Raw genomic sequence first — 18,237 nt, 5'->3', positions numbered from 1 at the left:
GGAAGTAGTCGTGAGGTTTTCAAATCAATATTGTATCAAGCCCCCGTTTTTTCGGCCGGCCCTTTCGGCTTTTTCCCATCAACTTCGATGTTCATACCAATCTTTGCAAATGAATTCCTTTTAGCATGAATTACATTACCATACCGTCGAAGACACCTCTGTCGCAAAATTTGAACGATCGGTGCAACCCCATATCGATTGCGGATATCTTCATTTCGGATGTGACCATGGGGTGTTATGCCCCTAGTCTAACGTAACATCTTTGTCTCCATTACCCCGATGGGCCGTTCATTATCTTGTATAGGCGGCCAACACTCAAAACCATGAGGGCGACAGGGCGTATGACACTGCGGTGAATTTGAAATTGGAAACGTTCGGTGATACGTTGGTCACAAAAAACTCGCCTGCTGGGATTTTGAGCGGAATCTGATCTATATTTTTCTTCCTGGAAGTTTGAAAGTCAAGCCAAAAAAAACTAGGATTTTGTATGCGGGGCATGTATTTGGCATGCATGTCGATAATTTGGTTTGGTTGGTAATTACAAATTTAAATCGAATTGATTTAAGATTATTGAGGAAACACATTGACACAAGAGCTGGTTAACAATTTTAGGCTACTGACATGTACTGCTTGACAGTTCATACTCAATTAGGAGTCTAATAAAGCTACATATGTACATATTTATTTGCAAAGGTTGTGGTACTGGCACAACTTCGGTTCCTCATCTCATATATGATAGTTGCCTCTCAGAATCTATTTTGTATCTTACGTTTGCAGAAACTATAATATAAAACAGTCAAATCGATTCTTGTCTGAGAGTTTCAACTGATGGTCCATTCACTAATACTTTTCAGTCAAATTTTTAGTTAAAGGGCTTATGTACTCCTTTAACTTTATCTGAGCTGCTTTATTAAGTTCAACTTCTCCTTTGCTCATGATTTCAGCCTGTCTTATACTTGGTATCTTGGTATCTACATATACTGTATGCCTCCATAATCAATTGAAATGAAATTGTCAAACTTTCTTACCGCTTTAATGGTGAAAAGTGTGTACTATTAGTAATTATTCCTATGCTAATGCAATTTATCATTCAATATTCTTTTGCAGCAAGAGATTTATCCAGAATTTTTGTCACGATACCAAGATTTACTACTGGGATACCATTTACCCTTGGTACGGTTACGAATCTCCCTGCTGAGGGAGGTCCGCAACTTGTAGCTTATCCACGATATTCTTGGCATTCAAGTCATGGACTAGACTGTAATGGAATAACATCGGCGTTTCGAGTTGCGGTAAGTAACCTTATTTTTTTCCAAAAAATCTTCTCTACTGGCAATAAACAGTGAGTACTCTACAAAACTAATTAATTATCACTATTGAATTTTAATCAATTTACTTTGATTGAACAAGAAATAAACGGATTTATTGTACCCATGTGCAATGCAGAAGTAGATTTCTTAGTTCATGACTAATATCCAAGATTTGAACAGACTAAATCCTTTTGAATTACCGGCATATTTTTGAATCACTTCATGGATCCATTTCCTCTCTTAAAGGGAAGAGGAAACACCACTTTGGCCGAAGTTGAAGTTGAATCATAGTGCAAATGTGCCACGGCTGAAAGCGATATGGTTCAGAGGTTACCTCTCAAGTGTTTTGAATCCCTTTCAAAGTCCTTCATGTTGAGCAGGTTTCAAAGGGGCAAAGGGGCTATGCATTAAGTCGTGGTTGGGGTAATCATCTCGGTCACATCATACTAAATAGTTCTAAGTATACATGTTACTGTGATTTGTTACAAGGACCATTTGAGCCTCCTGGTGTAGATAATCTTGTGGTGCATCAAGTCAGGAGACCAGCATTTAGCATTTAGGTGTAGAGCTGCCTTATCCCTTCCATTAAAACCTCAGGTCAGACTTTGAGAATCTTGTTTCCGTTTATCATCTTTTAACTTATAGTAAAAGCTTGTGACAAGCATCTTTGCTATCGAGAGCAATAATGAGGGCCTCAGGATTTTCCAGTGATGGGAATAGGTTGAGTGATTGCTAAAACATCCAGCTGCTATAGGCATGGGAGCAGATTCGTTCAAGTTTACCATGATCAGGGTGCATATATTTGGAGTGTTGATCCCAAGCAGCTAGCAGCCTACCTAATACTTATCTTTGCGGTATACCTGGTTTGATTCAAGAAGTTTGAACTCATTGCATGTGGTACTGTGTATTCTCTAAATCTTGCTGATGTTCCCCAATTGAATATGGGGAACAATTATAGGGTGCAACATAGGCTCCAGTGTCTTGGCAACAGACGATAGTAAGGTGAGTAGTTCTTCCTTGACTATAAGATCGGAATTACCTTTCTTTTCTCCAGATTTGAAGAATAATCTGAGACGTTATCTAGCGATTTAGGGTGTTCGTTGGATAGTTAGTGAATATTCCATTTCATGGTCCCCCAGGCTTTTCAATTTTAATCCTTTCCCATTGATTACGGCCCTTCAACGAACTTTAATGGAAGTATATGATTGGCTGCTACATTTGAAATCGCCCAGAGTATTTTGTGCTTGTGTTTCCCAAACGTCACGCATTCTGTAAACTGCCTCTGGTTGGAAAAGTAACATATATTGGAATCACAATTGTATTTGTGGGATATGAGTGAGGACCAGCCCGGAGCAATTAGAGTGAAATGGTCTATTGAATTTGATGCTCTAATCACAAGTAATATCCCGGATTAGTTAATGTAAATCTGGATGTGATGTTACTCGTTGAAATTGGAATACATCAGTACCGAAAATCGGTCGCTTGATACGGCTAACATAGGAAACGTTGCAGGATGGACACATATCCTCTTGTAATGCTCCTATTCTGAAAAATTGCTCACCTAGTGAGTTATGGCCAGTAAGAATTCCAGTCTTTGTCTAACCTTCTGTTCTTCGAAGGATAAACTTGGCAGTATATTTATTTGGTTTTAACAGGAAAAGTTTGTTGTATCTAGTGGCATTTACTCTCTTGCGCTTGTCCCTCCGAGAAGCTTGTTTCCCGGTTTTGACAACAGTATTTCCCAATACTACTTATACTTATATATACTTACACTTCCGGTCTCGATATGGGAGAAATTAATTCCCCTTTTACTAAGAAACCCGAGATTTCATTTTCTTCCGTTCACCCAGAGTAGTTCCACTGCATTCAATCTATTATAAATATAGAGTTCCAATAAGCTCTGCATTCCCGAATGATTTTAGGGTGATCAAGGTTGCTTAACCACGCCAGTCAATCAACCGTCGTCGTTCACTCAGGTTGTCGTTCTTAGGATCTCATCTACTTCAGCTAGAAAGATCTATGTCTCAAAGAAAAGGCTCAATTCTCGTTTTCATCTGAAAGGTAGACTCTTGCTTCAGAGCGTTGTTCCGTTTTGAGTCATTGTTGTATAACTCATCAATATTAGCTGAACCGCATTCTTCTGGTATGTTTCACTTTTCTCTGCATTTGAGGCTAATTTCCTACCAAAAAGATGTATGGGGATTCGGAAAATAGAAAAGATCACAAAAACAGGATTTAGTTCTTCTAATATCTCTTCTACTACTGTGCCCTTTACATCCGCTGTTTTTTCTCAAAGATCTAAATAAATTATTCTATGAACTGCTCTCATTCCATTGATCAAATTTACATATATGCATGCTTGAAAAATGAGTGGTGCATGTAGATCTGTGTCAGATGTTGTTCTTATAGCATAGGTAATACCTAGATGTCATACGGAAGGTCGCGGTTCGAATATCACTGGTGGCAGTGAAATTTGTATCATAATTTGACGTCGAATACCAGCCGACTCAGCTGTGAATGAGTACCTGAGTCAAATCAGGGTAATAATCTCGGGCGAGCGCAATGCTGAACACATTGTCGCCTACGATGTACTGTAGTGTATCATTATTTAGTTCTTTGTAGTCAGGCCTTCTCACAGTGAAAACGCATTTGTCTCATCGTAAGCCACAACACTATTGATGCGTAAACGAAGATCGGCCTTATGACAACTACGTATATCCACATGGCTATATGACGTCTAAGTATCCATGGCGAAGCGAAGGTTCGCTTGCCTGGTCCGTAGACTGTAAGAACTTGCTTCATTTTTGCTTTTACATGTTTTTTCGAAGCAACCTTATCTACCTCTTATTTAACTCCCAGCTATTTCACCTCTTTGTCAAGTTCAAGGGTTATTCTCGACATCTTTGGAAGAAAAAGACCTTTCAGTTTCCTCCTTTTTGTAAATAATACGATTGCAATTTGCTAGTCAAAACAACGGCACGTTGTATATTTCTACACACAGTTCTGCATAAGTTTGGACGTATATTGGCAGCTATTTCAGTTCACATAACAGCAATCAGCACAACACCTGAAGAATAGTCTTTTGTCACTTCTGTTGTCAACTAACACGTTTCTCAGCACACAACAATTTCTACGCTAGCATAGCAGAAATTTTCTTAACTAAGGTGTCATTAACAACATGCTCTCTCAAGCATTATAAAGTTTTTGAAAGGACCAAAGGTCGGACTGTTTTTTCAATCTCCACAAAAAATTTTCAATTCCGTACTCGCTTTCAAAGTTGCGTTTTCTATCTTAGAAGCCAAGAAATCAAGAGCAGGTTCACAGAACTTTTCACGTTGATTAACATTTCGGATTCCATTTAGCTGGTGTGACCTGAATGCTTTCTCGAGAAAGAACCTCAACCAGTTTCTCCAGATTTATCATCGAAAAGATGTTGAACTAATTTGTCTAAAGTTTTTTGGGTTTGAATAGTCATTCTGTCCAAGTTTTTGGATAATATTCTACTCTAAGCTTCTGCCAAGAAGTAGACACGTAACTTAAAGTAAAACTGGTCAAGAAGATATTTCCTTGAAATCAGCCTAGGTCGTTCGATAAATCTCATCCATGCTAGGTGCTTTGAAGTACTCAAAGGAAAGTCTCATGTAATGATGTAACACATTATGATCATTCCACGGAGTAGAGAAAGAGTTGGGAGTGGTTCCAATAGATAACAATCCTACACACTGACGTATGCAAACCAGTATTTTTTGCTTCTTCACTCGTAAGCACTGTTCTCCCAGTTTTCCAATTTCCAGAAACCGCTGATTCTCTGCCGCCCAGTCCCATCACCTGTTCTTCCAGTTTGTGAAAGTACCTTGTGGTGTGGTGGTACGAGCGTCCAGCTTAGGTTATTGATCTCATTTAAGAGGTTTGTACGGCCTTGAAGTCTCTCTTTCGTCTTCCAGGTCCTCACAGTATATTGAAACTTCTTACTAGCCTGGAATTCAACCACTTTCCTGAATTTTCATAGTTCTCAATTCCACCCGGGGACAAAGGAATCCTTCTTTCTCGGTAAAGCGCTCTACTCGTCTGCCAAGTAGTTCATCAAACTTTAACCAATCCGTTTTCCTTGGATCATTTCTAAAATTTTTGAAGAACAAATTGTTAGGTTAATTATTTCACTTCCCCTTTTCCCGACAAAGGTAAGGGTGCACCCTGCATTCACAGTCATGTTATGAGTTAAAGCGATGTAATCAAATAGCTTCTCTCCTCTAGCATTGCATTTGCTACTTCCCCAACAAATAATTTAATTGTTTGCATCACAATCTATAGAGAGCTCAATAATACAGGACATTTGTAGTGTGTATGTGGATGTTTCTCCCCTTTCTATTAACCTGGTATTGTAAAATGACTCCTTCTAAATCCTGGACATGGATTCGCCGCGGCACGATCCAATACCCACGAATTCTATTATGCTATCAGTTCATTTGACTAACCCTTATGTTGAAAGACCGTCGCAGATCGAAGAGCCTGTTGCGTGCAGAGTTGGTCTCACTTGGGTTACCAGTTTGTAGCCACTTTCCACCGAAAGTTCTGCTTTCTTGCGCTCATTTCTCTGGACATTGCTGAAACTGGTGATACAGCAATGCCAAAGCCCTTATTCCCAGTAGGCATTGCTTTCTTTGCAGTGCTTTCTCAGATTCACGTTGTCTGTTCCGTGTGGAGCTTATGTTGATATCAGACTAAGAGGAACCGTCAACTATCCTTTCGTTCGCTTCCCCTTACTGGGGCACAAGAAAAGGTGCGATAGTCAAGATTTAGCCTGTAGTCCCTTCCCCCGCTTAATGATTGAAATTTCCTTCTGTTGAATCTTCCTCCTACATTTTTTGGAAGATTTAGGTAATATTTCAGTGAACAAACCGGCCGAAGTCAGGTTTCCACTCTCCCCATCATGGGATTGCAGTAATCTCCTTCCTGACCGACTGCGCCATAAATATTAAGTGCAGGGTTACATCGAAGAAGAGAGTACGCATTCCTCAGACTTTCCCGTGGTTTGTGGGAATTTGGTGAGATCTCCACAATTAGCTCTTCGACTGCGACTTGATTGCTCAAACTCGGATGAGGATTTAAAGAGGATGCAAATATTTACTTTCCATATTAATGTTTTGGACACTCTTAGTGTAGTGTTAAAATGCTACAACTTACCCCACCATGGCAATGCGTTGCCTACCGTGCTGCTACCAAATTGTATCATCAATATTTTCTTTAAGTTGAATAGGGTTAGTAATGGCTCTAGGGGGGAACCAGGAGCCACCACAAATAACCTTGATTATTGATGATAATTAACCAGAGCCTGTTACGAATAAAATTATAGCTACTCATCAGCCTATTCATTCATTCTGTTACAATGTCATTTTACAGTCTTTTTAGCAAAATTCGCTTAAAGATGGTTTCAGTGTTGATTTCAGTAGGTGTTGATAACGCTAGGAATTCAAATTTAAATTCTTTCGGAACAATGAGGTGGTCTTTTTGATAAATTCTGCAATAAACAAGAAATAAAGAAATCCATATACCATCGCTACTATAGTTTAAGAGCCCAAAATTTCTAAGATATGTTGTGAAATATGTCCTCCAAACAAATCTGTCCTCTTTCTAATTGAATGCACTTTCTATTTCACTCATAGATTGACGATTGCGAAAGACTGTGGGTTATTGATACTGGACGCATTGGGAACGTACAACACTGCACACCTCAACTGCTTGTATTCGATTTGCGAAAGGACACTCTGATACACCGTTACAGATTCCCCCAGTCTCAATTCAAAACTGCAGTTTCACTATTAGTTACTCCAATTGTTGATATTCGAAGCCAAAGTCATGGCTGCCGGAAGACTATGGTCTACATTGCTGATATTACTGGATTCGGCCTGTTGGTCTATGATTACGAGGCAAACACATCGTGGAGAATTGAAAATAAGTTGATGTTCCCAAATCCTGATTGGGGAACCTTCACTATCGCTGGAGAGAGCTTTGATTTGATGGATGGTCTTGTGGGTCTGGCTCTGACACCTCAATCAAGGGGAGGAAGGAATGAACCTTCCGAAGGAAAATATGGGGGATGTAAGTTTTATAAAACTTGAATTCTGAATTTTCTCTCCCTTTAATTTATATTTTTCGTTTTTCATTTTCTTGATTATCATTTAGATCCTTCGTCTTCACGACCGCCGCGGGAACGTGAACGTTACTTATATTTCCATGCCATGGCCGGCGAGGTTGAGAATCGTGTGCCTCTCAGTTTGGTTGATAACAGGACGATCTGGCTGAATGCCCCAGATTCCAATCCAAGGGATTTCGTTGTAAGTTAAGTTAAGATATTTTGGAGGTGTAAATGTAAAGTTTATTCAATTGATCTGAAATGTTTTCGGACCGCATTTGGACTATATCCACATCATTCACTTTTTATTTTTCCAGACAATCGGTCGTCGTGGTACACAAAGTGCTGTCATGGCAATTGATAGCCGCGACAATATGTTCTTTGGTTTGATGAACGATATTGCAGTAGCTAGTTGGAATATTAACACGCCCTATCAAAGATCGAATTTCAAATTGGTAGCTCAAAACCCCACAACATTACAATTTATAAGTGGACTGAAAATTAAACGCAGCAGAATCAATACAGAGGAGTTGTGGGTGATGTCGAATCGATTCCAGGTAAATTATAATACACTCAATGCTCTACGAATTTATATTCACATTTACCTCAATCCTGCAGAAATCAGCTGCTGGGACGAAAAATTCACAAGAAATCAATTACCGGATTTTAGGATGTAATATTGATGAGCTGCTGACTACTGGCTGCCGAACCGCTGATCACAGAGATAATTTAATTTTTGCCTAATGCAACATTTTTAATAATCTAGTCATAATTGGAACTAAGTACAATATTAGGAATTTGCCTATGAATCAGTATGTACACTTTGTTGTTACATTAAGAAAACATTTTATGCGAGTAAACTATAATTGCATATTTAAATCTAATTAAACTATTTGTTTCGTTGAAAAGAAACCTGAAATTGTTCACTTTTCACCGACCAGGTTGCGGGACCCTAAAATGGGAGCATTAAGTATGAAATGGTATCTTGGATTTTGGATGGATGCAAGTATTCAAAAAAGTCATAACATATGTCATATATTTATCCCTGTTGGTGTAAGCCATGTGTGAGTTCATTGATGCACATGTCATTCACTACACGTTTTTGACCTATTCTAACTTTGGCATAGGTTTTAAGAAATACTATATTTGACTCTTGGTCATTATTCGAAACGATGGAATCTAGAGCTACTCGAATAAAAACGCAATATTTTATTACTGGTCAATAACTGCCCAGCGCATCCCGATACTACGCTTTCTAACATAAACCTGGCCTTTTTTTCTTCTAAATATAACCCATGGATCAGGGAGCCATTCATAGTTTGAAAGTTAATTATATAGGGGTACAGGCTTTGGAATGATGATGTTGAAGGTCCGTGAAAAGAAACGCCTCTACCACAAATTTCTCGACGATAAAACGCCTGCTAATTGGCAAATTTATAAGAATGCCAACCGGGAAGCAAAGAAAGCGATCGCTGTCACCCGAGCGAACCATTACAAAAATGTTTACGATAAACTGGACACTCGGGATGGCGAGAGAGATCTGTATCGAGTCGCTAAACACCGTAATGAACGTACACAGGATATCGAACACTTACTTTACTTTGTTTACCAACCGTCGAGCCGCAACGGATAGGTGGCGAGGATACTTCGAGCATAGACTTGTGCGGTTGTTGCTTGTCACAGCGGGGCTCTGATTGTGGTCCCAAAATCAATCCGTGTCTTAAGAAGACCGTGGGATTAAGTCTCCACGACAGGTACCTACGTTAAAACCCCAAGGACTTAACTGTCATCGCAACTGAAGTCGAGGAGGCAATAAAACGAATGAAATCGGGGGAAGCCACAGGAGTTGACGACATCGCATCTGAGCTCTGGAAAGCGAAGAGCTGGGACCCAACACTGTGGCTCAGTGAATTCTTAAATCGGGTTATTCAGAAAGGAAGAACACCATCTGACTGGCAAAAAAGTACCGCTGTTCCAATATGGAAAAAGAAAGGTAGTCCAGCAGAATGATCAAATTATCATGAAGATTTTTGAACGCATTCTTGACAACCCTATTCGCGAAATCGTTGAAATAACCGTGAATCAAGCCGGATTTGTCAAAAACTGCGGAACTATTGACGCAATACACGCTGCGCGGTTACTCATGGAGAAACACCGTGAGAAGCATCGCCCTCTTTACATTGCCTTTCTGGATCTAGAGAAAGCGTTTGACCGTGTGCCACACGAACTCATCTTGTATGCTTTACGACAACACTTGTGCGCTGGGTTCAATTGCTCTACTACGATCCAAACTGAATTTTTGACGACCGATCCCCATGAAACAGGCACAATCACTGTCAGCGGCAGTGATGTGCCCAGAACTGAGCGATTTAAATACCTTGGGTCAACGCTATCAGTCAATGGAGAACTGCATTATGAAATTGCTTCGCGCATTAACACAACCTGGATGAAGTGGCGTTTTACAACTGGTGTTCTTTGTGACCGACATATCAACGAACGTATCAAATCGAAAATTTACCGCAATGTTGTCCGTCCTGTCGCTCTCTATGGATCTGAGTGTTGGCCAACTATAAAAGACAATGAACGGCGTTTTGCGGTAATGGACGGTTGGACTAGTGGCGTGACACGTTTTGATCACATCCGAAAGGAGAATATCCGCGATCGTTATGGGGTTGCACCGATCGTGGAAAACTTGCGAGAGACACGTCTTCGATGGTATGGTCATGCAATTCGTGCTAACCCAAGATTGGTCTGAACATCGAAGTCGATGGTAAACGACCAAAAGGCAGGTCTAAACAACGGTGGCTTGATACGCTGGATGGGGATTAAAAAGCCTCAAGATTGCACCCAGATCAGGCATTCGATAGAACCAAATGGCGAAACCGATCACGACGAGGCGACCCCGCTTGTGAACGGGACAAAGGCTGAAGAAAAAGACAGGATAAGTCGACCTAGGTCGATTAAGAACGTGTAGTATAAATCATTTTTGACTAATTTCACTATGAAACTCCCTACCCCAAACTTAATCGTTTTCAAGATACTCGAGTTTTTTTTTTAAATAGCCGATTTTTCTATTGAATTAGATAATTTGAAACATGTGACTCTTATTATTATCATTATTTAATTTTTACATGTAGAATAAGATGCTTTATGACCTCAATAACCAGAATTGTATGTAAGTAAATTAAATAGGTCGTTGTAGACAATTGAAAGTTAGCGGTTCAAATCTCACTGGTGACAGAGTGATTTGTTATCGTTACTGGATGTCAGATACCAGTCGACTCAGCTGTGAATGAGTACTTGAGTCAAATCAGGGTAATAATCTCGGGCGAGCGTAATGCTGACCACATTGCCTCCTACAGTGTACTGTTGTGTGCCGTTGCGGTCTTGAATGAAGTGCTCTAACACACTTCAAGGCCCTCATTCAATATGGATTGTTGTGCCAGCGATTATTATTATTTGCAGATGCGCCTAAAAACATCTACGTTTGATCAGCTATCCAACGAATTATAACAATCTAGGGTTTTATATAAAATCATAGAAAAAACTTAGCTTCTTATGTTACATGGGATTTAAAAATAATGGCGCTTATTTAATCTAATTTATTCTTTGAAATTAGATAATGAATACACGCTATCCCGGCCGTCCAGTGAACGTGTTGGAGGAAGACTTCGAGAAACTGGCTCTGTTTTAAGACAAACTTTAGACTTGGGAAGACCACGTGTCATTGATGACAACGAAGAACAAGATAATGAGATATTGGAACGATTTAGATTAGATTCAACCACTTTCCCTAATATTGTTGTCCGTGAACTGGGACTCTCTTATTTGAAAGTGTGGTTTGCAGTACATACAGCGGGCCTATACCTATATCATTATACGCCGGTATAACCTATCGAAGAAGAAGATCCCGCGAGAAAGTTAGATTTTTGCAGATTTATGCCAAATTCTAATGTAGAAGACCCGAATTTCCTTAAATTAATATTGTGGACTGATGAATCAAAATTTGATAAAGATGGGATTACGAATTGCCACAACGCTCACTCCTAGGTCTCAAAAAAAAACAAGGAAACCCCAATAAGAACAGAGTAAGAAGTCACAACGTAAATTCAGCGTGATAGGCATTATTTCTAATCATTTGTTTGAGCCTTACTTTCTCCCTGATAATTTAAATGGCGAAGACTAAAAAAAATTTAATTTATAATTATATAAATTTAAAAAAATTTTCCTTAGAAGTGACCTAGGCGACTTACTGAAAGATCTCCCACTCAATCTACTTCGAGATATGTGGTTTCAGCATGATGGCTGCTCTGTGAACTTCAAGAGAAGTGTTAGGGAATGGCTGGACACAAATTATCCTAACAAATGGATTGGACAAGGTGAGCCTTTCCACCTGGCCAGTCAGAAGTCCAGACCTAACTCTCATGGATTTTTATGTGTGGGGGCACATGAGAAGTCACGTGTATAGTGAGTCCAACCCAATTTCATTAGTTGAAGTTCTGAAAGAAAGAATAATTAATGCTACGAATGAAATAAGGACTTTGATAACTGATGTAAAAAGTGAACTTCTCAAAAGAGTGCGAAAACGTGTGCAAAACAGAGGTGGACATGTTGAACATGCAATTTAGAGGTATTTTATTCCAACAAAAAAGTTAAATAAATGTTATTTTGTACTTATCTATTATTTTATTTAGTTATCTAACTTCAAAGAATAAATTAGATTAAATAAGGGCCATTGTTTTGAAATCCCATGTGACATAAGAAGCTAAGTTTTTTCTATGATTTTAAATAAAACCCCAGATGTTATACCTCGTTGGATAGCTGATAAAACTTAGATATTTTAGGCAAATCCGCAAAGCAGTTGCATATTTTTTTTTTTTTTTTGAGATATCCTGTGAAGAAAATTGAACTTTTTAAATTTGTACTAACTTTTTTAACTTTCAATCGTCTACAACGACCGATTTAATTTACTTACGTACAATTATGGTTATTGAAGTCATAAAGCATCTTATTCTACATGTGCAAATTAAATAATGATAATAATAAGAGTCATATATTTCAAAATATCTAATTTAATAGCCGAAAAATCGACAATTTTTATAAAAAAAAGTTTGGGGTAGGGTGTTTCATAGTGAAATCAGTCAGAAATTATGGGTACTACACGCCCTTAATGGATCTAGGTCGACTTATCCTGTACCCCTGTAGAAAGGCATTGTTACTTAGAATATTAGTTTGCATATCAACAAAAAGACACACACACCTTACTTTATTAGATCCGGTAAATATCTCTAATCTCCTCAATACAAGTGATCACGAATTAAGCTTCTTTTCGCGAAATTCTCAATATTAACGGATATACGTTTGCAGTGTTTTATAGTTTTTCGAAAGATTAGCATTTCAACTGCTACCATTCGAAATTGTTTCATCATCATCAACGGCGCAACAACCGGTATCCGGTCTAGGCCGAGGTCCACCGATTCGATATCTCTAAAAGCTGTCTGGCGTCCTTACCTACGCTCCATCTTAGGCAGGGTCTGCCTCGTCTTCTTTTTCAACCATAGATATTGCCCTTATAGACTTTCCGGATGGGATCATCCTCATCCATACGGATTAAGTGACCCGCCCACCGTAACCTATTGAGTCGGATGTTATTCACAACCGTATCGCTCATAGATTTCGTCGTTATGTAGGCTACGGAATTGTCCATCCTCATGTAGGGGGCCAAAAATTCTTCCGAGGATTCTTCTCTCGAACGCGCCCAAGAGTTCGCAATTCTTCTTGCCAAAAACCCAAGCCTCCGAGGAATACATGAGGACTGGCAAGATCATTGTCTTGTACAGTAAAAGCTTTGACCCTATGGTGAGACGTTTCGAGAGGAACAGTTTTTGTAAGATGAAATAGGCTCTGTTGGCTGATGCGCGGATTTTCTGATTTTCTCATCGTAGCTGTTATCGGTTGTGATTTTCGACCCTAGATAGGAGAAATTATCAACGGTCTCAAAGTTGTATTCTCCTATCCTTATTCTTCCTGTTTGACCAGTGCGGTTTGATGTTGTTGGTTGGTTGGTTTTCGATGCTGACGTTTCCACCATATACCTTGTCTTGCCTTCATTGACGTGCAGCCCAAGGTCTCGCGCCGCCTGATTGATCTGGATGAAGGCAATTTGTACATCTCGGGTGGTTCTTCCCATGAAGTCGATATCGTCAGCATAGGCCAGTAGTTGGGTGGACTTAAAGAGGATCCTTTTACATTTACCTCTTGCATTTACTTCAGCATCACGGATCACTTTCTCGAGGGTCAGGTTAAAGAGTACGCATGATAGGGCATCCCCTTGTCATAGACCGTTGTTGATGTCGAATGGTCGTGAGAGTGATCCTGCTGCTTTTATCTGGCGTCGTACATTGTTCAGGGTCAGCTTAGTCATGGCCGTGTACAGTTTTACCCTGGCTATGCTATCATAGGCGGCTTTAAAGTCGACGAATGGATGGTGCAACTGTTGTCCATATTCCAACAGTTTTTCCATAGCTTGCCGCAGAGAGAAAATCTGATGAATGATGTTCTGGGCATATGGGGCTATCCGGCCTAGCAAGATAGCGGAGAATATCTTATAGATGGTACTCAGCAACGTGATACCTCTATAATTCCTGCACTGTGTGATATCTCCCTTTTTATGTATGAGACAGATAATGCCTCGTTGCCAATCGTCAGGCATTGATTCGCTGTCCCATACCTTGAGCACAAGTTGATAAACCACTTGGTGTAACTGTTCGCCTCCATATTTTACTAATTCGGCTGTAATTCCATCGGCTCCTGGCGACTTATAATTTTTAAGCCGATGAATTGCACGGACTATTTCTCCTATACTTGGTGGTGGCAGTATTTGTCCGTCGTCTTCAGTTGGCGGAACCTCCAACTCGCCGATGTTCTAGTTATTCAGTAGTTCATCAAAGTACTCAATCCATCGCTCCAATATGCCCATTCTTTCGGAAATCAGATTTCCTCCTTTGTTTCGGCAGGATGAGCATCGAGGTGTATAAGGCTTCATCCTGCTGACTTGTTGGTAAAACTTCCGCCTTCTGTGTCTGTTGCAGTTGCTCTCTGTACTTTTATAGTTCACAGACTTGTTGGTTCTCCCAAGCTTCCTTTTCCGTCTGTGAAGTCGCTTCTCCGCTCGACGGAGTTCGTGATAAGTCTCTGCGCGTGCCCGCGTTCTTTGAGAATGCAACATTACTCGGTATGCAGTAGTCTTCCCTTCCATTGCTAGCTTACATTCATCGTCAAACCAATCGTTCCGACTTTTTTTGCGGCAGGGGCCAAGTATCTTTGTGGCCCTATCAATGACAACGTTCTTCAGGTGGTTGTGAAGATCATTTGTTGATACTTCATCTCCAGGACCTCTGTTGACTGCGGTTATTACGGCATCCATTTCCCTCTTATATTATGGATGGCTTCAGTATTCACTCTCACCTGATTCTCAGAGGGGATTGTAGGTGGTGTCGTAATTCGAGCTCGGAGCACTATGCTAACGAGATAGTGGTCCTGATATTCATCAAGGTTGAGAGGTGGCGGCGTTCAATCAGCACATGGTCAATTTGGTTGTCTGGAGAAGCCCACGTATGTTTGTGGACCGCTTTCCGCGCAAACCAGGTACTTCCAACAACCATTTCGTTTGATACTGCTGACTGGATAATGCGCAATCCGTTATCATTGGTATCCCAATGTAAGCTATGGGAGCCAACGTATCGCCTGAATACGGGCTCCGTCCCTACTTGACTGTTGAAATCTCCAAGTATGATTTTGATATCATACTTGGGACAGGCTTTAAGGGTCCGCTCAACTGCCTCGAAGAAAGTATCCTTCTCCGACTATGCAGTCTCCTCCTCCTCCGAAATTATTTTGCTCGGTTTAATAACGATTATTCCATCGGATTTCGGTAATGCATATTTTTCAAGGAATTCTGATGATTCAGATGATTGGGTCACGTGTGCAGAAGAATTCTTCGAGTATCTTGGCGTTGATAACAATATGCTCACTACAGAAGAACTGATCAGGAAATCGCAGTATCTGTTTTGCAAAAAGAAAATCACGAACAAATGTCTCAACATTATGACGAGAAGCTTGCCAATGATTGAATGTTGAAATATTGATGAACTTTTTCAGTATACTCAAAATAGTCAAATTCGAACAACTCAGCGAACATGTCCGATCTGGATTTCACGACAAGCTTAAGGGCCTTATTCGGAACGCCATCCAGACCCGGAGCTTTGTTCTCTCCTATCCTAGTGCAGATCTCCAGCAGCTCGTCACTGGTGACTGACGGTATTACCGTGTCGTTCAGAGGTCGCTGGAAGCTGTCTATGCCCTCCTCTTGCCGTGGGAATAAACCCTGGATAATTTTTAACAAGAGTGAAGGGCACGTGATCTGCGGAGATGATCGGCCTCTGAATCGCCCCATCACGATTCCATAGGCGCTCCCCCACGGGTTTACGCCCGCTTCCGAACAGAGCTCCTTAAAGCTTTCCCTCTTGCTCCATTGGATGGCGAGTTTGAGGGTTTTGCGGGCTTCCTAATAGGCGCACTCTTTTTGCCCTTGGTCGATTCTGCTTACCGCTCTCTGAGCCGCTCTTCTTGCTCGATGACAGCTGATCGAAGGCTAGCCAGTTCAGTATTCCACCAGTAGTTTGGTCTTCTGCTGAGGAATGCGCACCTCCTAGGCATGGACGCGTCACACGCTTTGGCAATGCATTGGGCCACATGGACAGCTCTTTCCGTAGAGGCGCCTGCTTTATTAGGTTGGTCTAGCCACACCTCTGTGAAGGTCTGCTCATCTAGGCTTTAGCGGACCAGCCTGACATCTTGCTCGGTTTCGGGCATGATGGTCTTCTGCCCGGTTACTCCACCCATAACCCACAGGAGATTTCCTGGTGATCGCTGTGGGTGTAGCCCTTGCTAACGCATCACGTTCCAGTGCAGGGCTGACAAAAGTTAAGTCTACGATTGAAGCAGACCCCCTTTTCTGAAAGGTGTTTACATATCCTTCGTTGGCCAGAACGATATTCAACTGTGCAAAAGCGTCTATTAGGCTGCGGCCCCTTGCATTTGTCTCTCTGCTACCCCACTCACGGGCCCAAGCATTGAAGTCACCAGCAATCACCCTTGGACTACAACCCCTTGCGTCGAGAATAAGACTGTCAAGCATTTCCTCGAATTCGGGCAGTGTCCGGCTTGGTGGCGCGTAACAGCTGTACACATATACCCCGTTTATTTTCGCCCACACCAAGCTGCTGTATGTCTGACCCCCAGTACTTTGTATGGCTTGTCGACCGCATGCCCATATTGCCGCTCCACCAGTCGAATCTGTAACCCATACGCCACCGTGACGGTTTCTATAGGGTTCGCTAATGATGGCAATTTCCACCACGGATTCGTAGATGGTCTGCTCGAGTAAATCTTGAGCGACCCTACAATGATTGAGGTTTATTTGAATAAAACTCATTTTTTCATTGAAGTTGGCGCCTTCTTAAATTCCGGGATTTACCACTTCCGGCAATATGCCGGTAATCCCGTCCCTCACTTCCTTCGCATAACAAGCATTTGGGATCCCTATTGCACGCTTTGGCAATATGGGCTTTCTCCCCACACTTTCTGCATCGATCGGACTGATCAATGCCGCTGGTGCCTGCCTTCGCGAAATGACCAAACGCGAGACACTTGAAGCACCTCTTTAGAGGAATTTGCTCTCTCAGACGGCAAACAACCCATCCGATTCGAACCTTCCCGGTTGCCAATAACTTCTGCGCTGCGTCCACTGGTAACCGCAATGTGGCCGTTTGAGTACTGCCATAGACTTTCCCCAAACTCACAATGGAACTTGAACTGTCTCATTAAGGCAGTGCAAATTTCTCCTTTGGATGTCACTTCATCGAGATCCTTGCACTGTATATAGACCTCATGTTTTTGGGTCCGTAGTGTGACATTCTCCCCAAGTGAGTTCTTGACCTGAGTTCGGAAGCCATCAGTTTTCCCCAAGCTGGTTTTTTTCAGCTCAAACTTGAGGTCACCCTTTTGGGTCCTTCGAATCTTGCTGATATTTCTACCTAGATCTTTTAGGTCGGGGTCAGCTTTGACCTTTTTCATTGTCTCCGTGGCTTCTCTCTTCGGTGCTTTAAGTTCCGTTTTTCAGAACTATTTGTATTCCCTTTTTCCCCTTAGGAGGTTGGCCTGTCGCTAGTATTAGACTAGAATGCCCTGGGTTTCGGCGGACTTCTGTGCTGAAAATTGTGTTCAAAGTGTTTTCGGCACTACGAATATAATTTTCTCCAAAATCTTCGTCTTGGGTTCTTCTTTTTATGATCTAAAGTTAGATATACTTTGTTCAAACTATAACCTCATTTGTGTTTCTATACATTCGGACATAATGGACACTCGGCTATAAAGAATCCCTTGAAGTCCATTATAAACCAGTTGCACTGTACTACGAAGCAGTCAGGCTTAAGACAAATCCTGAATTCAAACGGGGAACACCCTTTTACCTTTGAGAACGGAGCCATCTAGTATTTGAACATGAAACATGAATATCGATTTTTCCGATGTTGCTTTAGCTGAAATTTCTAGTTCGAAGGGAAGTGCCATGTTTTCCCTTATACTTATATATCCTTTTTTATGGACGCAGAATATTCTTATCATTTCATTCAAGTAAGCAATAACCGAACCCTCTGTTACAGAATCCTCCTGGATGGTTCGATCCTCCACTCACTGTTCAATGTCTTTGCTGCGCGAAATTGCTGTCAATGA

General features: G+C 41.1%; 1 protein-coding gene across 4 annotated transcripts in view; it reads left to right on the top strand.

Moving 5' to 3' along the window:
• LOC119657120 (major royal jelly protein 1-like) overlaps positions 1 to 8,351 on the top strand; it is a 51,987-nt gene extending 43,636 nt beyond the window's left edge. For all 4 annotated transcript variants that reach the window (XM_038063880.1, XM_038063884.1, XM_038063882.1 and 1 more), the window contains 5 exons: positions 1,108 to 1,292; positions 6,974 to 7,409; positions 7,494 to 7,645; positions 7,761 to 8,000; positions 8,062 to 8,351. In XM_038063880.1, the coding sequence (XP_037919808.1) occupies positions 1,108 to 1,292; positions 6,974 to 7,409; positions 7,494 to 7,645; positions 7,761 to 8,000; positions 8,062 to 8,187 (1,139 nt within the window). In that variant the 3' untranslated portion in view covers positions 8,188 to 8,351. The remainder of the gene's footprint in view (positions 1 to 1,107; positions 1,293 to 6,973; positions 7,410 to 7,493; positions 7,646 to 7,760; positions 8,001 to 8,061) is intronic.
• Positions 8,352 to 18,237: the final 9,886 nt, after the last annotated feature.

The sequence above is a fragment of the Hermetia illucens genome, chromosome 5 (genome assembly GCF_905115235.1).
Source record: "Hermetia illucens chromosome 5, iHerIll2.2.curated.20191125, whole genome shotgun sequence".
NCBI lineage: Eukaryota > Metazoa > Arthropoda > Insecta > Diptera > Stratiomyidae > Hermetia > Hermetia illucens.
The sequence above is the reverse complement of the archived record's forward strand: the minus strand, read 5'-3'. Positions and strand labels throughout refer to the sequence as shown.